This window comes from Gambusia affinis, linkage group LG21 (assembly GCF_019740435.1).
Source record: "Gambusia affinis linkage group LG21, SWU_Gaff_1.0, whole genome shotgun sequence".
In the NCBI taxonomy this organism is placed as follows: Eukaryota; Metazoa; Chordata; class Actinopteri; order Cyprinodontiformes; family Poeciliidae; genus Gambusia; species Gambusia affinis.
Window position 1 is genome coordinate 13,335,483 of NC_057888.1, and position 23,816 is coordinate 13,359,298.

Here is a 23,816-nt window from a genome sequence, read left to right on the forward strand (position 1 = left end):
GCTTCAGCTCTAATCCCTCATCTATGCTGTTGTTGATAATGTGTGAAAGGCACATCACTTTTTATACTCCACCTGCATTCTATGATTTTTTTTTTATCGTGTGCAGCAGGGACTGCCTTATGGGTCAGTGTGCGGTCAACCATGTGCAGTTTAAAACACCCTGTAACCTCCCCTACCATGTCCATAATATCTATGAATAAAGTGCATGGACGACTGCAACTTTTAGTTCAGACATGACTGGATCTCAGTAGCCATCCTTTCACGCCACGCATGACATAGAAGACCTAAATAAATGCCTGTATTTATTTGCAGTCATACAGTAATGATGGTGCTGTCATGGCGTATCCATCACTCCTTACTTTAGATTCAACAAATCAAGACAGCACAGTCTCCGTTGGTGTTGGAGCTTTGATTTGAAGGTGACAGGAGAGTAGGATCATGATCTCTTGAGAATTTTCATGCTGAGATTAGGTTGTAAATAGATTTCGTCGCATAGGTCCTTCAGACTTGACAGCTAGGAGAGTGATTCTTTGTAGGATAACTCAACTTTCTGTCACATGAATGTTGACGGTTAGAACCTAAGTCTTGACCAAGACCATTTTTCATGTGGGGTCAGTAGTTTTGGATTGTTGTGGATGTAAGGAGTGATGGATTCTTGATTGAATCTCATGAGGCACCCAGGAAGCATGAGAATGAAGACAAATGCACTAAGTGATAAAGAGTAAGAAATAGTCTTAAAAACTGCAATTACTTATCAAACGTTAGTCACAGTGGTGCAGTTGATTGTACCGCTGCTTGGCAGAAGGAAGTTCCTGGGTTTGGATATTGGCCAAGGGCCTTTCCACATGGTGTTCCTCCCATGCATACATGGGTTTTCTATCCCGCAGTTTCAAAACATGACTGTTATGTGAATTGGTCCCTTTAAATTACAGTTAGGAATGAGTGTGTCTGGATGGTTATTTGTCAGGCGTGTCTGTGTGTTGCCCTGTGACGAACTAGCGACCTGTTCAAGGCGTACCTCTTGTCCAATGATTGCTGGAAATGGGAACCAGCCCTCTTGTTACCCTGCAAGGAGAAGCTGGTATAGAAAATGAATGAATAGAAAAGACTGAATCCACAGAGTGTTGGATATGTTTTACAAAGAGAATTTCTTGTAATGAAGTTGCTAAGGTGGCAACTATCCCCGACATTAGAAATAAATAGACAGACAGACAGATAGTCTCATTTCAATATGTATAAACTTTCATATTAAGCGTCACAAGTAAGGATCTTTATTACACAAGCCGCTGACTTCCAACAGAAAGCTTGAGGTTATAAAATGCATCCTGGTTTTTAAGATTGCAATATCCAGTTCCTGACATATTTTTAAGTCTAAGTAGTCTCAATAATGTTGTGGTGATTGTTTATAAGCTCTGAGTTTTCAGGTGGAATAAAAATTCATCACAGGATGTCTGTGTATTAAACAGTCCAGGCTCTTAAGTGCGGCTGCTTGAATGTTTATGATAATATATATTACAGCAGAGATGTAACCTGCCTCTGGGCTTATGAGGGCTCCATTAAACGTAATGAATGCATGAATGGATAAAAAGTCATTTTTTAAAGCAAAAACAAACGTGTGAGTGGTAAATATGCTCAGCTTCTATTCCCCAAGGTTTAGCTTTCCGTCGTGTAAATATAATTGCAGATCTACTTGAACAAGTACAGGCTGCAAACTGTGGGGGCACACGGTGACACTTGACTTCGCATATTCACACATGTCGGGATTCATTCATCTTTTGAATTAAGTGTCACTCTGTTTCAGGCTGGAAAGCTTTAGCAGGGACGAGGATTTAGGTGTCTTATTGCAGCAGCTGAATAGGGAGCATGTGTGAATGGCAAGGCGACAGTCTGCAGCCTATTCATGCTGTTTGATAACAGATCTGTGAGACTGCCAGATTTAGACGTCATTCTCCGCCACCTCCGAATGTGACATAAGCCTCTTTCTCACCTCTACATTGCTGCACGTCTGCTTATGGCATTGAGAATTATCCCACTGGTGAAACGACTGAAGCGTGTCTGACTGAGATGCGTTTAAGGATAAAACGGAGTCAAAGGTTTCATTCAGGCTTTGTGAAGCCAGAAGCAGCAGCTCAGGCAGCTAGAGTCTGCAGTGAAGTGAGTCCTGAAATAACCTGGAGAAGTGAATGGAGCCAGTACAAATATGCTCAATAAAACCATGGGCTTTATTTTGCTGGACAAAACACTACTTGATATTGTGTAGCTTCAATATTTGTCTGTGTTGACAGAAGGCAGACTTCACCTCTGTGCTGTTGCTGGAGAAAATCAGATCTTATCACCCAAAATGGCAAACAGCTTCAAAGGTGTGATTTATTTATTTATTTATTTATTTATTTATTTATTTATTTATTTATTTATTTATTTATCTTGCTTGCAGCCAACGGATGCTGCTAAAGCATGTGTAATCCAAAAGCTAAATTAAAAACCTGCTTCCAATATTGCAAGAAAATCTACACTGAATGTAGTTATTGTCATAGAAGATGAGTTACCTATTTGTTAAACATCTCATTTAAACTTAGTACATAAATTATAACAAAGAAATTAGAAGGAACAACACATCTTTGTTTGAAGATGTTAAGAAGTTGGTTCAGTGTCATTCGTTTCCAGCATCTACCATGACTAAATTAATGTTTTTGTTTCAGATGGGGGCTTTGACTTTACTCTGGTAAAAGAGATCTATATTTTCTTAAGTGTAATTTATTCAAAAAGTTATTAAATGCACTGTAATCCTAAATTTAGCAATCTTGCTGAAACCAATTTCAAGCAAGGCCTTTACAGTGCTCATAACAGATCTGCAGATCTGCGTTTTTTATGTTTTGCCTTTTTAACAAAACTTAAATGTTGCATTTTATCAAATGAAGACAGACGAGACAAGATAACTTGAGCATGCACAAAATGAGTGTCACTGGTTCCATTGATAAATCATGAAGTAACTGTGCAGGTACTTAGTGTGTTTTTTGGTTAGTTTCTACTGCTCACTGCCTAACCTGTTGAGACCAGAAATCACTTAAGCAGAACCAGACTGGCGGAAATATCAAAAAAGGAAAAATATCACAATCTGTGCTAAAGAAATTGAAAATAACATATGTAAAACAGATGAGAAAAAAAACCCCACACATAAAACGAAAATAAAGGTGGCTGAGTGTCCTAGTGAAATTCTGCTCTAAAATCTATTAGAGACGTTGTCACATGATCCTACAATAATGCTTGAACAACCACAATCATGCAAATAAGAGTGAGTCAAAATTCTTCCACAGCAACGTTAAGCTCTTATTTCGAGTCATCGGACATATTTCAATGTAGTTAATGCAACCAAGCTTAGTTTGATTTGCTCTTTTCCCGTAATAAATAAAATCATTTTCAAACACCATTTTGGTGTTAGCCAGATGTTACATTTGTTTTGATTGTCTAAAACATGTATGTGTGTCAACAAAGTAAAAACTGAAGAAATTTGTTGGGGTGGGGGGAGTTTTACATCTCAAAAAAATATTTTCAGATTAAAAGTTTAATGAGTTGTGGACGCCACCCTTTTGAAGATATTGTCCTATTAATTATATGATTATCTCATTCTGGCCTAATCTGTGCCCTGCTTTATAATCTGCTTTATTACTGAGGGGAGTATTATTAAGAGAGTTTTATTATACTCTATTAAATAAAACACTGAAGAAGCTCTTTAAATTTCCTTGTTGGACATTTCAGTAGAATTATCTTTGCAACCAAATGCATTAGGAAGAATCCACTTTTAGGATAATTTGACAAATGTAAATTTTATCTAACATAATTGCATTTTACAGAACTATAAAGTATGGTGAATTGCAGGCTGGTATTTAAGCCAGAGACTAATGAAACGCTCTCATAATATTCATGAAATGGTAACTTGTAGCCAAAGGAGCTTCAGCAGACACGTTTAACAGGTCCAATGTTCCGTCCAGAACAGTTTCAAGGATCACATTAAGGGAAGAAATCCTTCCAGACAGTCTTCATCAGCTCTGGGAAGAAATGGATCCTGCAGGCAAAAACTGGCAACACTAATCTCATTCACAAGTCATAAAAGCAGGCATTGCAGAATTGTTTGCATGCTGAAAGACAGACAATTATGTTATATATAGGATATATCTAAAAAAAGAAGTGTCCTGATTCTTTCTAAGTGGTAACGCCCTAATTTCTTTATTTAATGAGGCGTAAATTAGTCTGCCAAATTCACAGACAGTTTTTTAAAATTTGTTTAGTTGTTTCCTTTGCCTGTCCACAGGGTTGTCCCTGCCTCGGCCCCCTGAGCACCGACACCTGCTGTGACTCTCCTCCTTCTCCTCTTCCTCCCCTCTTTGACCAGCAGCAGCTCAGAGTGGCGAGGCCAGGGACAATGGGACGCAAGCTGGACCTGTCGGGCCTAACAGATGACGAGGCAGAGCATGTGCTGAAAGTGGTTCAGCGTGACATGAAGCTGAGGAAGAAGGAGGAGGAGAGGCTGAGGTGAGATGACATTCTCCTGCCTGGGTTTTCTTTTTCTCTTTTCCACATTTGACACTTAGGGGATGATTTGACATGAGCTGATAGAGCAGAGATGTCAGCCACCTGTGAGTGAAAATGACCAGATAAAGTGACGATCAGCGGGCTTGTGTGGTAGTGTTCTTCCATTATAACAGATTTAACGTTGCTTTGGTAAAAAAGCAATATCCTGCAAATGGACTGGATTTGCTGGATAATTTGGGCTAGTATACCACTAAACCTTCTTAAAAGGATACTGTTATGTGATATAATCTTCTGGCTGGAAGTGCTTATCCTAACGTCCTTTATTGCATGTCATTTTAGAACCTTTTAATGCATCCTACTTTATTTAATCTTATTTACTTGAATTACCAGATGTACACAATTATCGTTTTATAGCAATGAGACCACAACATTGTAAGAAAATATGGGAGTAAAGTCTCAAACAAATGGGTCAGTTATGCTTCTGCTCACTTTTCCACAGTGTGAGCGTCTGCCTCCAAAGACCATTTTTATTACAAGAGATTTCAACTATTGTCCTAGTTTTTTGTTGTTGTTGTTTTTTTTTTTTCTGAACCTTATCTGTGTTTATTCTGTGTTGTTTTCAACTGGCCTCCCTCGTTTTATGTTTTCTCACTGCTGTTTCAGAGTGAGTATGCAGATGCATACTTGTGTAATCGCCATTCTCGGTATTTTTGCTCCCGGTTTGTTTGCTCCCTCTTTAGTCCCTGCTTACATCTCACAAAGGTTGGTACGTGTTGATGCCGTTGTGTTCTCTGTTGTAATTCTTTCCATCTCTCAACATCAACTACATGATCGTACCTTCATCCTTCCTGTGTTTGTGTCCTCCATAAGAAGGACCCAACGCCTGTTGCAGATGTATTATGTTATTAAAATTATTACAGCCTTTCGTCCAAAATCCAAGTGGAAGTGTCCAGAAACATGTGGGGGTTGGGCAGGACTGTACTACTGTATCCTCCATACAGATAAAAGAAGCTCCAGTCCTTTCAGCTCATCTCTGGCACCCCAATTAAAATACTTTGCTCTGAAGGAGTGGTATAATTAAAACTTTACTGCTCTTGAAATGCTACCTGTTCAAATTGTAAGTATCACCGCTTCCAAAGTTGTCACTGGCACGCATGAATGCACTTTCAGGACTTTTAAGTGATCATAATCAAAGTGAGACACCTGGGGAACCCCAGGATATGGTTTCAAATACTCTTTTGCTTTGATTATCTTTACTCTGTCTACAGTTTCAGCAATAATTATAATTACCTCTCTGCAACCTGAGAAAGCTTTAAAAAAGACACCAACAGCTTTATATAATTGGCTATTTCTTTTCTCTTTTCTCAACAATCTTTTATGCGTATCTCAAAGCCTTTGTCCATATAATACAACGGAGACCTTACTGATTCATAAATAACCTGCCACATGTTCTGGTCCATATCATTTCCCCCTCCTCCTGTCTTTTAGTGCCTGCTTACTAAACTGGTTTTGTTTTGTTACCATGTGGATATTGTCAAAAAAATCCAGACTCTGGGTAATTTATGTTGCACAGTTTCATTGCATCTGGTATCCCAACAAAATATGCTTTTATATGTGGCTATAACATATAATTTTGGAGGCACAAATATTCCCTGACATGGCCTAAACTCGAGCTGTTTTGTTATGGAGACGTAACAAATCAGTGGTTTACTGTTCCTGAGTGGATGCCACAGGTGATTAGACTGCTCCAATTGGAGTACTAAACATCTCAGCTAAACTCTGAGGAGCATAACCAAGTTACATCACAGAGCAGAATCCAAGCATCAGTATGCGGAGCATGCATGAAACATCTTATTTTCCCAGAAACAGTTTCAAAGCGAAGATGGTGTATTCCCAAATTACTAGGCTGTAAAATGTTTCCCCCACCAAGCTGTCATGAATGATCAGAAATAATTTATGTCGCTCAGGCTGTTATTACCGCTTTTTTGCTGAAAGAAGATGAGCTGGATAGCAGTGATTTATATGGCACTGGTTGTTTATGAAAGCCATCAGCATTTGAATCCATGTTTTTGTTCTCCTTTCCAAAGTAGCTTTTCCTAATGGATATTAGATTCAAATTGACAGATTGCTTCAGTTCCGCTGCTGGGTTTGACTGTGTTACTCAGTCACTGATATGATAGACTCAGTCCCATAGTAGGTGAAAGTGCTGCTTTAAGACGTAAAGAAAAATGACATTTTTGTTTGCTACTATGTTAAATATCATTAATAATCTTGCTATTCCTGATTCATATCATTGTGTTTCTTCTTCCTGGCACACGTAAAATCAAGAAAACTATGAATTTCCAGTCCAACATTATGTTAAAGTTATTAAAATCAGTGAAATTTTTTTTTTTTTATAAATTGTTTTCAACTGCTTAATAAACACTTGCACTTGAAATTACACAAGTTTTAACATAGATGCAAACTAAAAGTGTATTGCTTTTGACTCTATAAACCATTAGTGAAATCAGTAAAAAAATTTAAAAGTATCTAAGTTTAAAATATAATCATTATTTGGTAACACTCCCCATTTGAAAACTTATTATGTATATTCCTCTTATGTATGCAACATACCTACCAGTTATTTTACATTCAAGACAGATTTGGCTTTGTTTTATTTTCTTTATTCCAGTAAGTTGTACAGATTTTTTCCTGCTGTAAATTCAGGAACAAGTCTGGCACGTTTTATGACTATGACCTATATTTTAATACTTTATATGCCTTGTTTTAATTCATCTCAGCATTGTATAATTCAACATTTAGTTAAAATGTCAGCATATAAAATTTCACAAATATGCAAAGGAAAGGACAATGATGGCTGTTTGGCTGTTTTAGGGGAGTTTGAGCAGCTTTTGTACTTTAGTTTGTAAAATTAATAATGTTTTGCATGTACTTAGTGTACATGAATATTAATAATACAAAAAAACCTCCAAACCAATTTAGTTTATGGCTGTCTTACTATGAAGTGAGAAGAGAACTGATTTTATTTTCTGCGGGTTTTGTCCATGCTCTGCAAATCAATTTGTTCTTTGGCTGATGAGATATTTGATACTGTTTCTGTTGAGTTTACTTAAGAACAGAGTGCCTCAAACAAATTTAATTATATGAACTGTCTGTATTTGTTGTTTTGTTCATTCATCTGTCTCTGTGCCTGTATGTTCTCAAGGATGCAGCATTTCAATGAAAGCTTTGTGGAAAACAGAAGAAGTGTGTTTTCATTTAATGACATTAACTTGTCTAACTCCAACGGTTCCTTGTATCCCCCCTTAGCTTGTGGTGACAGATCCCAGTTCACTATTTTTATTGCTAAATAGTTGCTGTAGTGTAGTATCTTAAGCTGATGCTGTGCCTGATGCATCAGGTGTTGTTTATGTGTTGTTTCCAGATTTTTATGTCATGGCTAACGTGTCAAAGATTGCAGAAATTTGAGTCCTAAAAGTCGTTTTAATCTCCTTTTTTGTTAAGAAACGGCATAAACATAAATTGGAACCTATTTATAGACAAGCTACATTTAGCTAATTAGTGTAATTCTTTTTTCCATAAGTGGTTTCTCCATGTGCTCTTATTCAACTGTCCTTCTGAGTGTGGGGATTGAAAACTAAGCAATGCTTTGTGGCTAACTCCGCAGTCGCTCCCACTTTATTAGTGTGGATTAAGTCCAAGCTCAGGAATGCAGTTTTGCCTTTTCCAGACAAGAATTTAAAGAGAAAAAATGTTTCTTGGCTAAATGATGACTCACTTTGTTCTTATGAATGCTTTCGTACATTTATCCATATATACTAGTTAATAATGAGGGCTATCAAATTTAATGTATTAATGCATATGATTAATCAGAAAATTTTTGTCTGTTATTATTACATGAGGCAGATTAATCAGGCCTCAGAAAGGGGTGGGGAACCCTAGAACTAGTAAATAAAATGTCTCTGTCAGTTCTCCCCTGAACTCGTTTGCTACTACCTGTATGCATGTGTAATGGAGTAAATTGTCCTAAGTTAATGCTGAGTACTGCTTTCTACTTCAAAAAAAAAAAAAGTAAGGGTTTTTTGTTACCAATTACAAAATTGCTTGCCAATTACACAGTCCAACCAATTGCATTGTAATTGGTTGGACTGTGGCAGAAGGAGCGGCTCGTCCGGGGTACCGTTCCCACAAGAACCACTACGGCGTACAGACTTGCAAAGTTAGGCATAGTGACTAATCACAGCACTAAAGTGTGATTAATCTGATTACATTTTTTTTAACCAATTGACCGCATTAATTTTTATGTCTTCACCAGGGGTGTCAGTAGAAGTGGCAGGAGCAGCTAAGCGTGTTGCAATATTCAATGAATCAATGAATCAAAATGACCTCAGTTTCCATTCTGATGACTTTGTTTACAGAAACACTGATGCATTTTATTTATGGTTTCAGTTGTGTGTGTGTTTTTATTTCCCTTTTATTTTTGTTGTTGGTTGAAGTGACAGCAGAGGATGTCACTTTGTATTTTGGATATTATCATTATTATATTATTTACAAAATTAAGGATGGGTCTCTCAGAGAGCAAACTTGGATTTTTATGCCATTACTAATACATTACTTGAAAAAGGTCTCAATATCCCAATATTATTGCTTATCACAATAGTTCCTTGGACAATGTATTGTCCAGTGAAATTTGTTAACATGGCTGCACCCATATGGCGCAGCACAACTGGATGCATTTATTCCAAGTAAGAAACATTAAATAGAGTGGTCTTCCAGCAGGAAGATTTATTGTTTACAATGTGGTGGTACAAAGGTCTGTGTTGATTTTGCCAAGTTTGCAAGAACGGCGGAAAATTGTGGCGTGTTTTACGAGCCAGGGTGAAATTGGAGTGTCACAGGGTTAGGAATGAAGAAAAGAAAAAGCTTTACAGGACAAATAAACTGTTCAATGCAGTGTTGGACTATATCAGCATGAAAAACTGAACGGAGTGAGTTTACATTTTGTTCTCAATGAAAGTGATACGAATAACAAAGTGAGCATACTGTTCAGAATGCCACCCGGAGTTTTATTCAGATAATTTACCATATACACTGATTTTTTCCCTTTCAAGTCCAAACTATGTGCATTTTTGTGCAAGGAGAGATTGAATATTTCCTGGATCTAGCAGCTTTAGCTTCTTTCTTCTCCCATTTTATACCCCATTCATTTACTTTAGCTTAGCTTGATGTGAGAGACAGGCAGGTACACGCAGCGGGAATCGCCCTGGGAGGTCAGGGGCATTTTGCGAATGGCAGAGGAGGATGTCACTTTGTCAGGGACAGAGTGACCTCTATTTCCGTCGGTGTTTATTCTTCATCTGCAAATGACTCAAGCACAGACACAGCTTTTTAGATAAGTGGACAGCTTCCAGAATTGCATTCATTTTGAGCCAAGATAAGAGATAAACTGCTTGGTATTCATATGAATCAGTGAAAAGGGTGTAAGTGAAATGCTCAGCCCGAGCAGTGAAAGGATATTAACTTTCCCTTGAGGCTTCACTGACGTCAAATTGACCTGCTGAGAAAGAAACTGAACTCTGAAGATTGTTTTTTCATTGCAAATTTTAATAAAGAACCACCTTTTAAAAAAATGATTTATTTGTAAAAAATACAGAAGTTAGTTAACGTCAATTGGTTTCAATTGTTTTCCTGAGGTGGATTTGCCAGACGGGCGAACTGTTGACCTCTACTAGTGCCTGTTGTGGGAAATTCCAGAAATCTAATAACTCATCCAGTCCGGCTTTGCAGGTTATTAAATGGCCCCTTTGTGTTGAACAGAAATGCATTATTCCTTTCTTCCCAGTGTACAACATATCTACTTTGTGCCATAATCCATTGTGGGGGTTCTATGTTAACATGCAGGTTTACCAGCATTTTTTGATGGTGATGTCTTCAACAGTACCAGTGTTCGTGTTTTGACTGGAAACCAGCATAGATCTAGAATCATGTTATCGACACATTAGCATCCTGAAGAACAAGGCAATAAATATCGTCTATATTGCAGACTTTAACACATTAATTACAACTTAAGTTTAGGAGGCATATAGACTCATTCGAAAGCTTTATTTGAAATGCCTCACTCCTATACGAGACACCACCAGTCTCTCTCCTTGACTCCTGTTATCCACAATGCTTTGCATGGATTTTGTTTGGTACACCCAAATCAATATTCTAACATATATTCGAAAATACACAAATATTCTCTCAAGACAAATATGGATTAAAATAGGAATGTCTTTTTTTTTTTCTTTTAAGCAGAACAATATTATGGACTCGTAATAGGGTATTTAGCTGCTTTCTGCACTATGCTATGGATGAAAGATGGTGGCCAGATATATTTTAAATTACTTCTTATCAGGACTTTGTTGTGCCTTAAATCACAACGAGTGTGTTAGTTTAGCATTTGATCATTTTAAGAGGAAATTTTCTGCTGCTGGCAGATAATGTGGTGCGATAAAAAGACCCAGACATCACACACTGATGAATAGTTAGCAAGCATAAAAGGATCCGACTATGTTACTTATTATTTCTTCAACCCAAATTCATACTCGTTCTGCTTTTACCCGTACAGTTTATTTTTCAGAAGCCATTTTTTTTCTACTCTGATGAGCAAACTGCAGAGTGTGGTAAGGATTTGCCTGAAATATTGCTGCTAACTCATGCAGGAGTTTTGGGAGTGTCGTCCAGTTTAGTTGCCACATGGATGGCTAATAGTCTACTTAGTGTAGAAAGTATCTAATTTCTCCTTTGGTGTTTGCATACTGTAGTGATTGCAGCATATTAGGTTTGATCTTATTTTATATTCAGCCCTAAACAAGTGGTTACAAGGTACAGGTTGGAGATGAAATTCTGTCATGGAGTTTGGTTTGAAAGGGCTTTTTGGTCAGATCTACACAACAGACAAGAGTGGAACCACAATTTTCAAGCAAAATAACTTTATTTACAGTACAAAAACAGCTTTTTATTTTTAAAGACAACAGAACTGGCAACTGTGCCATTGTGCAGCCTCATAAGGGAAGATAATACATTTTAAAACTTTTCTCAGGTGTTGAAAAGCTGAGGTTTGGACCACAAAAAAAAGTTTGGCTAAAATATAATTGACTAACACAATTAGCAAATTAGCAAAATCCTTTACTGCAAGGTCCACTGTCTTAGCAGGGTGAGGCTTCAATAAGGAGTTGTTGCTCTCCAAAATAATGACTTGATGCAATTGGTTGAATTCCTTTAAAAAAAAAACTTCCTTGGCAAAATAAATTTGACTGCTGGATTGAATCTGAATGTATGTCAGTCAAAATGACTGGATTGACTTCTGTTGTGAATTGTGATTTTGGAGGTGGTGAGGATAGAAGCGGCAGGACCCAAGTATTGTGGGAAATTAAGGTTTTTAATGATGAATCCAGCCAGCACAGGTGAGCTGCGGCAATATCTCTGACTCTGGTAGCAACTGGTATTCGACAAATGATATAAGACTGTTGACAAGAGACACTGACACGACAAGGATCCAACACGGAACAAGAGGCACAAGTGGATTTAAATACACGGGAAGACAATCAGAGGAAACAAGGGACAGGTGTGAACAATCAAGAGATAGACGGGACAACACGGACACTCAACTGAACACAGAAACATAAATTAATACACACACAAAAAACAAATCCTCACAATTTCATTACGTAATTCTGTGTGTAGAGTGTGCTCTCATGAAGAGGTAAATTTAATTAGATTTAGTAGATACTTTGACAGACATCTTTTTTGCATATACTTCAGTCATAGAAACATTTGCTCATTAAAAGATTCAGGACACCATTAATGTTGCTTTAGCTTAATCTAAGAGTCCGTCAAAGACATTCTGAAGAAACTTGTTGAAAACCGTGTGAAATCTGGTGTATTCATGTACCTTACATCTATTATGGGCTGGAGCAGCAACAGAATCATCCTGTCACCAGATACCGCTCAGCTTTTAAACATGAGTAACCACTGAATGCCTGGATGTAACACATCACTGTAGAGCAACAGCTTTACATGGGTGATTACCTCATCTACCTCTATCTTTGTTGTGAACGTGGAATATTTCTTGCGGCATGCAGTCACTGAATTGGGTTTTCATGTCGTTAATTTTAGTCTGGCTGTTGTCGAGGCAGTTGTGTTCTCTTGGCTGCGGTTTCTCCCCGGTTGGGATTAGCACATTGCGTTATTGATGTGGGTTATTTGTCTGAGTCATGTTGATGTGGATTGTTTTTGATGTGGAGGTGTGTGTGCTGGCAGTGCCTTTGTGTTTTTGCACATAGCAAGTAGAAGCGACCTTGTTATTGCTATTGCCTTATTGTCAGATAAATAAAAAAGCATAATTTTATAGGAGACCATAAAAAAAATTACCTACCAGGGTAATGTTATGTTCCCTAAAAAAACCATCAGATTATTCAATACTGACATGTTGTGAAACAGGATTTTTCTGTAATCTTGCATAATGCTTTTGTTGGACTTTCTGATTGTTTACATAAAACTGCCTTATAAATCTAACACTAATAAGAAAGTATTTTTGTGCACTTCAGAGGTTGGTTGTGGTAAGAGTTCATTCATTCATATCCATGACTCTCATCCTAATTTTAGGCTTTGTATAATTTTATTTTTGGATGATATTGATAATTCAACAAATGTAACTCCTGTAATTCATACAACCAAGAATAGGCAGCATATGTTTGAACTTAACACAGAGTAATTTATATGGTTTATGCTAGGAAAAAAACAAAAACATTTTGAATTTCTTTGATTCATTCTCTGTTTTAATAAGTGGTTACATATCCAGCCAGATTTATTTAAGAAGCTTATCACTACAAAAAGGGTTTTGTTGTGGTGCATCTACTGATTTTCCGTGTAAATTTAGTGACAATTAAAGAAAATCCAAACACTCTTAAAACCAAATCTTTTATAAATATCAAAGTTGTTTGTTGTGTATTTATTAAGCACTGGAAAAATACAAAGCAAATAAATCACAAACAGTTAAAAATGAATGTGACAACATGGCCGTGATTAACTTTTGACTTGCTCTCTGTATGGCAGGAAATTATTCAAAAAGAGAAGTAAAGGAAACGTATGAGATCAAACTTTTATCTAATTGTTTTGAGATTTAAAACAATACTGACTTTTTCCCTCCTGTCCTTTCTTTCTTTGTAAGGAGGATTTGACATCACGTTGCCACGTAGTGAGTTTTCCCACTGACTTCTGATCAGCCCAGTTCTGCTTTAATTTGCTTTTTTTTATGCGGGGCTACAGAGCTCCTACAGACTCTATGATTTCTAATTAGTTCTGATTTGACTCTTCGTAGATGATATTATGAAAACCAGACTTAATTAGAAGACAGAAATACGGGCCCCTACTGACCACTGTGATTATACATGGGCTTGCTGACGCATGCACCGGTGAAACACACACACAATGATGCATTGCATATCTGCTGTATGGTGATGCAGAAAAGAGCATCTTACTTGTTAACTTGCCCAATCAAAATTCACAAAGCATGTGTAATTTTTTACAACATGCGCTTATATCAAGAAAACCTAAAAGGAAAACTGGGACTGAACATTCGCTCTGTCTTCTGCATTAGCATAAAATGTTCTTCGCAGATGGTTGTTGACAGCATATGAAAGAGGAAGGTTCTGATTTCCCCCGAGCTCAACAAATCAGCACATCACCTCTATCCACTGCAGCCGCTGAGTCCACAGGATTGGCTGATGAGATAGCGCAGAGCTAATCCACCACAGCCACTTGTAGAAAGGTTGCTTTCATGGCGCACACACCGCTTCCAGCTGACGGAGTGGATAGGTTTCACCTAAATAACCTTGCCTGCCAGAATGTGTTTGTGTGTCTGTGAAAGCTCCGGCATGCTGTTAAGGTTCTGCTGACTCAAAGTCAAATGGAAGAGGACAGAACAGTGCGTAGCATCATGCTACTCTATTTAAATGTGTTTCTTGTCAAGATAAACTCTAGATGGGGCTGGAGAAAGACTCATATGGCTTGAGAGCATTCAACTGAGCTGTAACTTTGGATTTCTGTAATCCTATAGAAACTGCTTATGTTTGTGACAAAATGTCAAGAGAAGTGAAATAAAATAATTGACTGCAATAGGAATGAATGTGTGTGTGCGTGTGTGTGTTTGTTCTTGCTTTAAATTGATCAATCTATTTGGTTTCAACACAAGCTTCTCCTCTGTCTGTGTCTCTCTCCTTACATTTACAGACAAATTGAGATAAGGTGGAATCAGATGCTCTCTTTCCAGGAGAAGGGCGTAATTTATCCAGACATCGACTAGCCCTATTAGTAAAAATAATTTCTATACTTTCTTCCCTGTAGGCCAGCTCTCCAGCATTGTCACAAAACTGATTAGCTATGCAGAAATCCACTCACTTATTCACTACGTCTCAGCATTTTGGTCAGATATACCCCCAGTCTTCATTTGATATTTTTGAGTCATTCAGAGATGGACATGTTTGTGTGCCTGATGGATCATCCGAGTGCATTTTGGCTGAAGGCCACAAACTGATTGTTGGATATCGTCCATCAGGGTTTTCTGGTTGAGAGCAAAATTAATTTTCCCATCGATTAAAACAAGTTGTGCAGAAGCAGTAAAGAAACCCAAACTATCACACATGGGTTTTCTGACACTTTGTGGTGCTGCTTTAGTTTTCTGCAGTGACCTCCAGTAGTTTGAGCAAAACTAAATATTTCCAAACAGCCTTTTGCGTAATGAATTGAAAGGGTAGCTGCCATCTTTCGCCTAGCTGGTGAAGGGGAGGCACCACATTTTCCAAAATGATAGAAAAAAAATCCCAATTCCCACATTTCGTCAGAATAAAATGACTTTAAAGCATGTGAACAATGTCACTTTTTTATTTTATTTTGGCGAATATGAGGAAACAATAACAAAAATGTCTGCATAAGCATACTCAGCACATACCTGGGATCATGCTGGAAGCACTGTGACACCATGTAGTGGTCAAGAGTATGATCAGTTATGTCTAATTTATCTAACTTGCATAATAAATAGCTACATTTAAGTATTTTGTACTACTGTATTCAAATGAACAACCTCCTTCATACATTGCAGTCTGAATTTTGGCAAAAACACAAATAAATAGTCATTTTTGTATAAAGTGCTGAGCAGAGGCGTGAGTTTCTCCATTCCAGTTTTTATGTAAATACAGTATCATGATAGGTCAAGTACTGGGGAAAAGAGATGCTAGTAGTTAAAATGACTTCAACCCTTTTTGCAATAGTCTCCAGAATAATGAGAAGTCTGAGCTGGCTGTTACACTGTAACTTTCTCCACAAGCCTTCGCACTTCCTTTCTTCGTAGCGTAGTGTGTAATAAAGCAAAGAGCAGGACACTGGTGGCCTTGATCACTCACCCGCCTTAACTGGCGGTTAACAGCCTGTGAGATTAAAGGTCTGTGAATCAGACCAGGTGGTTGGCAGCACCAGCCACCTCCCCACCCTGGGAGACTCTCCTGACTTAATTTGTGCTCACATATTTCTCCACCAAAAATAAAAAAAAAAAATAAAAATCTGAAATAGCACAAGGTCATCTACATAGCTGCTCAGATGGCGACATAACTCTTTTATGTTCTCGGGACGGTGAGTGGGGAGGTCTCATGGGATAATCTGTCAACTGGCTTGACAGGTACCATCTGTTATTTATCTCAAATAAAAGGTGCTCTTATTAAATAAGCTCCAGATGAACATGAAGCCTTTCAAAAAAAAAAAAAAAAGCCTGCAGCTTTCCACGGCACAGAAGTAATCTATCTAAATGTATTACTGGACACACTGCCCAAGGGGTACATGAGTTTTGATTTGGTGCAGGGCTGAATGTTTCAATAAATTAGTACATAATTGAAAAGTTCATTTTTCTTCTTTTTTTGGTGCTTAGATTCAAAAAAGGAAAACCAATATTAAATTGAGCATGCTTATATATCACCATTTATTTAGTTCCATCAATCATTACAGATGAAATGAATGCATTCTTTGTCCAAATAAAAAGAAAAACTGAACTAAGTGCTTGGAATGCATCACTCTGTGCATGACAAGCCGCTGTCTTTATATTGTAAGGATTAATTTACATTTTAATCTCCATGTTGTGAACTATTTCAGTCAATTGCTACAGTTTCTAGGTGGATTAAGCGGCTAGCGCGGGCTCCAGTATGCATGAAGCCATTGCAATGCATCAACTGAGGTCTGCTGGAAGCATAAACTGTAATCTGATTACTTCCGATGACATCATCAGAAGCAGAGCGGCTAAAAGTGTTGCACACCGAGCCAGCCAAATGCACACAATTTAATTTAGACGTTGTGCTTTCCCTCCGGTCCTGTTGAGCTGTTTGGATATATTCCTCCACTCCAGCATTGCTGACCGCAAAGCACAACAGTTTTAATGTCGAAAACATTTGAGACCCGCTGGTAGGGTTTTGAGCAAAGGATTGCCCACAGAGCGACTGTAAAGGAGGGACAAAGTGTTTCGCGGCGCAAACCTGTTGGTTTTAATTTTGGATCCATTGATTCTCATTTTCTTCTCCACTGGATCCAGACAGCACCAGTCTGTGTGTTTATCTGGGTGATCCACTGGTTACCCCGTGAGCAAATGAGCAGGATTTGATCAATGTCTACTTCAGGGCTGTTGCTGCATTCAATCAGTCGCCACAGCACAGCATTTACACGTCGGCAAAAGCTATCTTGTTTTTGCAACAAGATGGCAAGATGAACATCTTCTGTTCATGTTGCTGTGGTTTACTTATATTTATTTAAAAGAAGAAAAGCCTTTGTAGAGTATCTGAAGACCATTCCCCCCTTTTAATGTTTGCAAGCAAATATGGTGGGACTTTGATGTGTTTTATAGGCTCACACTTCTGCTACAACCACCTATTAAAGAGCCCCATAAAACACTTTAAATGAATACAAATCCCCTCATGAGTACTTCAAACTGGGCTTAACTTATACGTAATATCTGACGACTTCCCAGTGTTTTTTTATGTGCTTAACATTTCTTCTGCTCTTCATTAATGTGGTCTCTTTTTATTTTAGTGCATCTTTAAGTTTCTTGCACTCCAATTTTTTTTCCTGCTGAGTGTAGAAGAGAGACATTTGCATTTACTGAAATCTCCAGTTTAAGCGTCAACCTCGTGTTTCAAATATATTCTACAGTGCCTTTCAAAGGCGTCCTGGAACGTTTTTCACATTTGTTTGATGTTACAAACGCAAACTACGTAAAATGAAACAAAATAAGTATTTTGTTCTGCACTGTTATGCAATGCAATAAACCAACAGGAAGTAGTGAATTGATTTTTAAACAAATAAAAGACTAGAAAGTGTGGTGTGCGTTTGTATTCAGGCCCTTTGAGTCAAACAACACTTTGCAGGGCCACCATTTTGTTGCTGGATAATGAAAGTTGTGATCATTTCTGGACTTTGAGGTTATGCACTTTGACTGACATACTACATGATTAAAACCAGGAACAAGTCACACTGAGGACGTTTTAAGGGATTTACCAAATTTGTAAGCGTGGATTCCAAGTGTCCTAATAACGTCAAAGGCACAGAAATTTTATGACAAAATTTGTTCCCTGTACAGAACTGTGAACTAATGCCGAAAAGTTCAAGGTGTCTGGATACTTTGAATTCTGAGCACACATTTTGAGTGTACTTAATTAATCAAAGTCTTTCTCCTTAAACTGACAAATGACTGAAACTCGAAAACCTAATCAATCTCCTGCTATTTTCCATCGCCTCAGATAGATGTGTGTTTCTAGGTCTAATTTTCACTGGGTACAGCTCAGCTGGTCTCTGTGGAAACTAAACAAGACATCCTACACTCCTCGTGACCTTCAACCACAATCAGATTAAATACAGAGAAGGACTCACCAAATTATTGCTACCTCCAGCTCATCCAAATTAAAGATGCCCTAAAGTAAAGTGTTATTGTTAGAAACTTCAGTAACCAACATCTTGCCCTCTAATCAAACTGTAGCGTCCTTCAACTTGAAGAAGTGTCATCTAAAGTGCACAAAAATGAAGACAAGAGGCATTTTCAGGTAAACGCAAACATTTGGAGCATTCTGTGACACTCGGCGTGACATAAATTCATCTGTAATGGTTGGTAAACAACATATATTCCAACTTTAATTAGCCAGACATACAAGAAGACATTTCCCTGACTTGTAATCAAAACAAGCCAATAATGACAGCTGAAAGCCTTTCCAAGAATCTGCATCACCGCGGTCTGAGGTGAGAGGAGAAGGCGCCGGCATTTATGGCCTCATATGATAGGTTAAGACACCTGTCAGTCAGTGGGTGAACATATTAAAATGATCGGCTTGACGCCTCTATCAACTCTGTAATTTAAATAATATTCTAGTTGCTAGCTGTTCTTTTCATTTAGTTCTCTCCCATAAAACCCTTCAGCTGGTTTGCACAACTGGCTTTAAAACGAGACATTAATAGTTTAAATTAAGTCAAGTAAGACTGTCCCGTATTATTTTGTGATTTAGATGTGGTTCTCTGCCACACGTGGGTGTTTTTTTGAATATATTTCTCAGGGATTGCTCACTGGTTGAGAGACGGATTATTATGAGTCACATCTGGAGCAGCAGTGGTTTGCTCTCCCCCATCTGGCTAATGGAGCACACATTCTCCTTTCCCCTAATGTCTACCAAGTGGTTGGTTATTGAAACTTATTTTGAGGAGAATAAATGTTTTGCTTCTGTTCCTTCCTGCTTATTTATTGTCATCGCCGACAAAGATGCGTTAAAAAGCTCCAAAATGTGTAGGTCTCTTAAAGTAGAAGCAAAACCTTAAATGGGAAATAATAAAACAGAATAAAAATGAACTGCGAATTTGAGTGATTTCATTCAGCGGGGAAAGAAATCCCACATTATGCAAAACCATAGTGATAGATTCAAAGACTTTAAACTAAATGAATTAATAATCTAAAATATTTTTATGTAATTTTTAATCCATCACTTCCTGTGTCCTGGGGAGGGTTAGATTCTGGAACCATTTGGTTTTTTAGCTACTCTTTAAAATGGAAAAGACAGCAAAAACAGGTAATCAAGTAAGGCATGTGTTGAGCAAATGTCTAAAAGAAAGCAGCTACTCAGCCAAATGAACAGTCAGGGGAGGAATTAGTTTTTGTTTTATTATATATCGTTTTTGGTCCACTGATGACACAAAATTGTTTTCTTGTTTCTTTCTTAAACCAACCTAAAAACTTTCATTCCAACAGTTACGCCATCATCTGTTTTTTTGTCCATTTACTGTGTAAATACCTTAAAACTAAACAAAAGCAGAGATTAACAAAGCATCTTTAGGTATTAAAGCATTTTATCTTTGCTAGTGGATAATACATTTTCAGAAATGCAGCACTGAGTCAACATTTAACTTATTTTAAGTGGTTTTAAAGTAGGTTTAGTTATTCATCATCAGTCTAGAGTACCTCATTATGCTATTGTCCCTACCTGTATGCCTCTACTAAATAAACTCAAAGAGCCCAAACTACAATATTTAATATTTAACAATATTTAAATAATGACTCTGCCTCTCGTTATTTTTGCTTTTTTTTTTTCTTCTCATCTCTCCAGCTTTCCTGCAACAAGTCCATTTTCTGTTTCCCCGACTTTCCATTTCTCTCCTTGATGCTTGCGGTTTTTGTCTGGGCGGATAATACGTTTGCCTGACACATATTCCATTCTCCCCGGCCGAGGATCCTGCCGCGAAGCCTCTCTGACGTCCCGGCTTTCACCTTTCTTTTCTTGTGCAGCCACTGTAAACAGTCAATATGGAAGCTTGTGCAGTGTATCACTGGGTAGGTGGATTAAGCCCTGGGGACTCTGGGCTCGTCAGCTGTGAATCACTGCCAGCTCTACGTCTGCAATTACAGTTGTGGTCTGGTGAGGAAAAGCAGCGGCGGAGACATGTGGAATACATATTTAGACTTCTTTGGCTTTTCGGGGAGAACCAATATTAATATTTAATTGCAATTAAATATACAGTCGGCCTATGGGTAGCATCCTGTCTGCTATACTTAGCAGGACTAAACATGGTTTTGAAACGTTTGTTGCTGCTCCACCTATTTTTGACATTGCATCGGAGTCGCTAATGATATTATTGTATTCGGTTTGGCTGGAGACTTGCTGTGTGTTGTAAATGAGTTGTTTGAGCAGCTGCGTGGCTCAGACGCTGGGGAGAAAGATGTCGTTTCAAGCATACGGATTTTCTGCAGCACAACCACAAGCAGGATTGTGAAATTGAAATGGCAAAAAAAAAGGTCCTGTAAGCAGGAATATGATCTTTAAAAAAAATGGAAGAAAATAAAAATAAGACAGTTATTTTTATTATTCTGTGGAATGACTAACGTCAGCACAAAACAATGATTGTGTTGGGCTGAAAGCTAGCTCTCCTTTAAGGCGGTTTATCCTCTTCATCTTTCTCATGTCCCTGTGAGGAAATTATAAATCGTTTTAAAAACATGGCACCTCCTGAGAGAAACCTCTTATGCTCACTCATTATTATGTCACCTTACGGCTGAATGTCGGCACTTTGAAGACAATGCTAGTCTTTAAAGCCCAGTTGTGGTGCACTGCAGCCAAAACAAGCACAAACATATAGAAGCTCCACTTCTTACAGAGTGCTCTGTTGGCAGTGTGCTGTCGAGGCTAAAGGCAGCCAATTTACGCTCTGCTTTACAACTTCTCCCCTGTTTTCTTTCTTTCTTTTTTTTCACTGCCTTCCTCCTGTGACTCAGACAGGGATATTTTCTGACCCATTAAAATGCACTCCTACCCTCCGAACACCCTCATTTATGTGCAGGCTTGCAAAATGGCCTTCTCTGCAGAACCCATAGGGAGCACTGTTGTCCAAGTTGTCATGACTGAGCCGGAGCTGCCTGCACATGGCTGCACTCTGTCCGTCCCAGCGGTCGACCGCACGCCTCAGACCAGACCGAGTGACAGACAGCACTCCTGGCAAAACTGCCTGTTTTAAAAAAACCCAAAACCAAACAAATAAATAAATAAATAAATAAATAAAATAAAACACCATCATCCTCAATCTATGAAATATTATTAGATGGTAATATTTACAATTACATACAAATTGCATTATAGCATCATAGTTAGATATTTTGACAGGGATCTATCACAAACCTGTTTGCAACATCATTATTGTAATAGTTTTTATAGATTTTTGATTCTGAAATATTAGAAATTGGACATTTTGTCACGTGTCGTTGTGTTTTTGTTTTTGTGTGTTACACCGACTCAAAGTAAGGATCAGAAGGAAAATTCTGGATGGCTTTCAAAATGTGTTACAAAAATCTGTGTCATGCGTCTGAATTCGACCCGTCTGAGTCTATACTTCATGGTGTCAAATTACTCTGTAATTCCTTACAGAATAATGCGACACTTGTAAGACTTTTCCTTGCCTTATATATCGCAGAATTTATTTGCCAACTTTTGCCCATTCTTCTTTAAAAAATAGCGTATTCTTCTCAGTCATAATTAATGGAGAACATCTGTGAATATCCTCAGGTGGATTTAGGTCTGAACCTCAATTTGGACACTGCAACACTTGAAAAGGCTTCGAATTGAGACATTCCTTGCAGCGTTGGCAGTAGGTTTAGGGTCTTTGTCCTGGTAGGATATTAGCAGCCCAACAGGGTTTCTTCCATAATTGTATTTTGCACCATAAGATGACCTTTAATTGACTTTTAAGGTCAGCTGGCTGCACGGGGTTTTATTTTGGGGTACCAGAGTAAAAAGGAATGAACACAAACTCACATCTCACTTCATCAAACTTATAGAAAAAATTTAAAACCATTACAGTTGTACAATTTTGCTTCCACTTTAAAAAACTTGTGGCTGGAATAAAACAAAATGTTAAAAAGTAAAAAGAAGAAAAGAAAAAAAGTACATACTGCAAGGTATTGCCATGACACTCTCTCTTGAGAGCAGCAGAATACGCTTTACATAAAACTATGTAGGTCAAAGTGTAGCAACTGTCTCAAACATGGAAGTTAAACCGAGTGTAGATCACAGAGGAATAAAACCGATGGCGCAGCCTGAGCCAAACTGAGCAATGCAAGTGAGAACGCACTGAGATAGCAATGTGTGCAGTGATGCTCGGAGCTGTTGTGTGAAGTTAACCGGGGTCACATCATCAGGGAGGAAAGCTTCTCTTCGGCCTGCTAGATTAGAGGAGTCCACGGCCCGGCGCTTCCCTGATGATGCTTTTCATGACGCCCGCCAAGCGTTTATGGTGGCTTGAACGCTCCACAGTGGTGGGCAATTGGATAATGTTAAAGTTATTCTCACCTCCTGCTGCAGCACTTTGTAGTATGACTCTCAGCAGATGTTATAGAGCATTGAGCTGTGGTTGATAGCTGTTAGTTTTTTCATTCAGTGAAAAAAAAAAATGAAACAATGATATACATTGGGACACAAGTGAAGTCTGAAAAGGCTCAGTGGGACATAAATGAGAAGTTATAGTGCCCTCTTGGGGTTTTAGGTGTCATTACTCATTTTAGTGACTCCAACTTGGCCTCATTTTCTCATTTTTATCTCGATGCATTTTGTTTGTTGGCTCAAGTGAACAGCTTAGTGATTTTACAAAGCGTCTGCTGTATTTCAAATGATCAGGCTGAAATATTATATGTATAATGTCAGAGCAGAAGGTGATTGTTAATTTTGTCCTTCTACTCTTTTAGCCATCACTCATCCCAGCTTTAATTTCCGGCAGCGTTATTGACAATAGACACGCAGACACAATTTTATTTATGCATTCCTCAAATGAAATGTGCTCAGGGTCGCCGTTGGCTCCCCGATGTCTTTGATCATAAAATAAATTGTGTCCTTCCATATTGACATTTTCTGAGAGGAGCCAGAAAAATGAAAAAAACAAAAAAGATCTCTTGAGTCTCCTCACACTTTAGAGCAATTCACTCTCATCTTTGTCTTAAGACAAAGCCGACGAGACGTTTAGTCAAACTTTACTCTGCTTTACAAGCACCTGACTGTCTAGCCAGGTGAGTTGAAGTGAGATGTATCTTTGTGCTACATAGAGAATGATTGCAATAATTAGCAGGACACTTATTACCTTTTTATTACACTTATTACCCGGCTCTGGGTTGATGCATCCAGTTACTGCCGAAGAAGAGAGGGACAGAGAAGAACTCGGGCTGGCAGGAGTCGACAGAGGTGGCGTTGGGG

At 38.1% G+C, this 23,816-nt stretch overlaps 1 protein-coding gene across 6 annotated transcripts in view; it reads left to right on the forward strand.

Moving 5' to 3' along the window:
* Window positions 1-23,816, forward strand: part of LOC122823908 (rab effector MyRIP-like) — an 84,645-nt gene that overhangs the window by 11,525 nt on the left and 49,304 nt on the right. For 4 of the 6 annotated variants that reach the window (XM_044103923.1, XM_044103927.1, XM_044103922.1 and 1 more), the window contains exon 2: window positions 4,310-4,530. In XM_044103923.1, coding sequence (XP_043959858.1) covers window positions 4,421-4,530 — 110 coding nt within the window. In that variant the 5' untranslated portion in view covers window positions 4,310-4,420. Of the gene's footprint in view, window positions 1-2,106; window positions 2,155-2,285; window positions 2,361-4,309; window positions 4,531-23,816 lie in introns of those variants that run through there. The other 2 variants (XM_044103925.1, XM_044103924.1) reach the window with 2 other exon arrangements.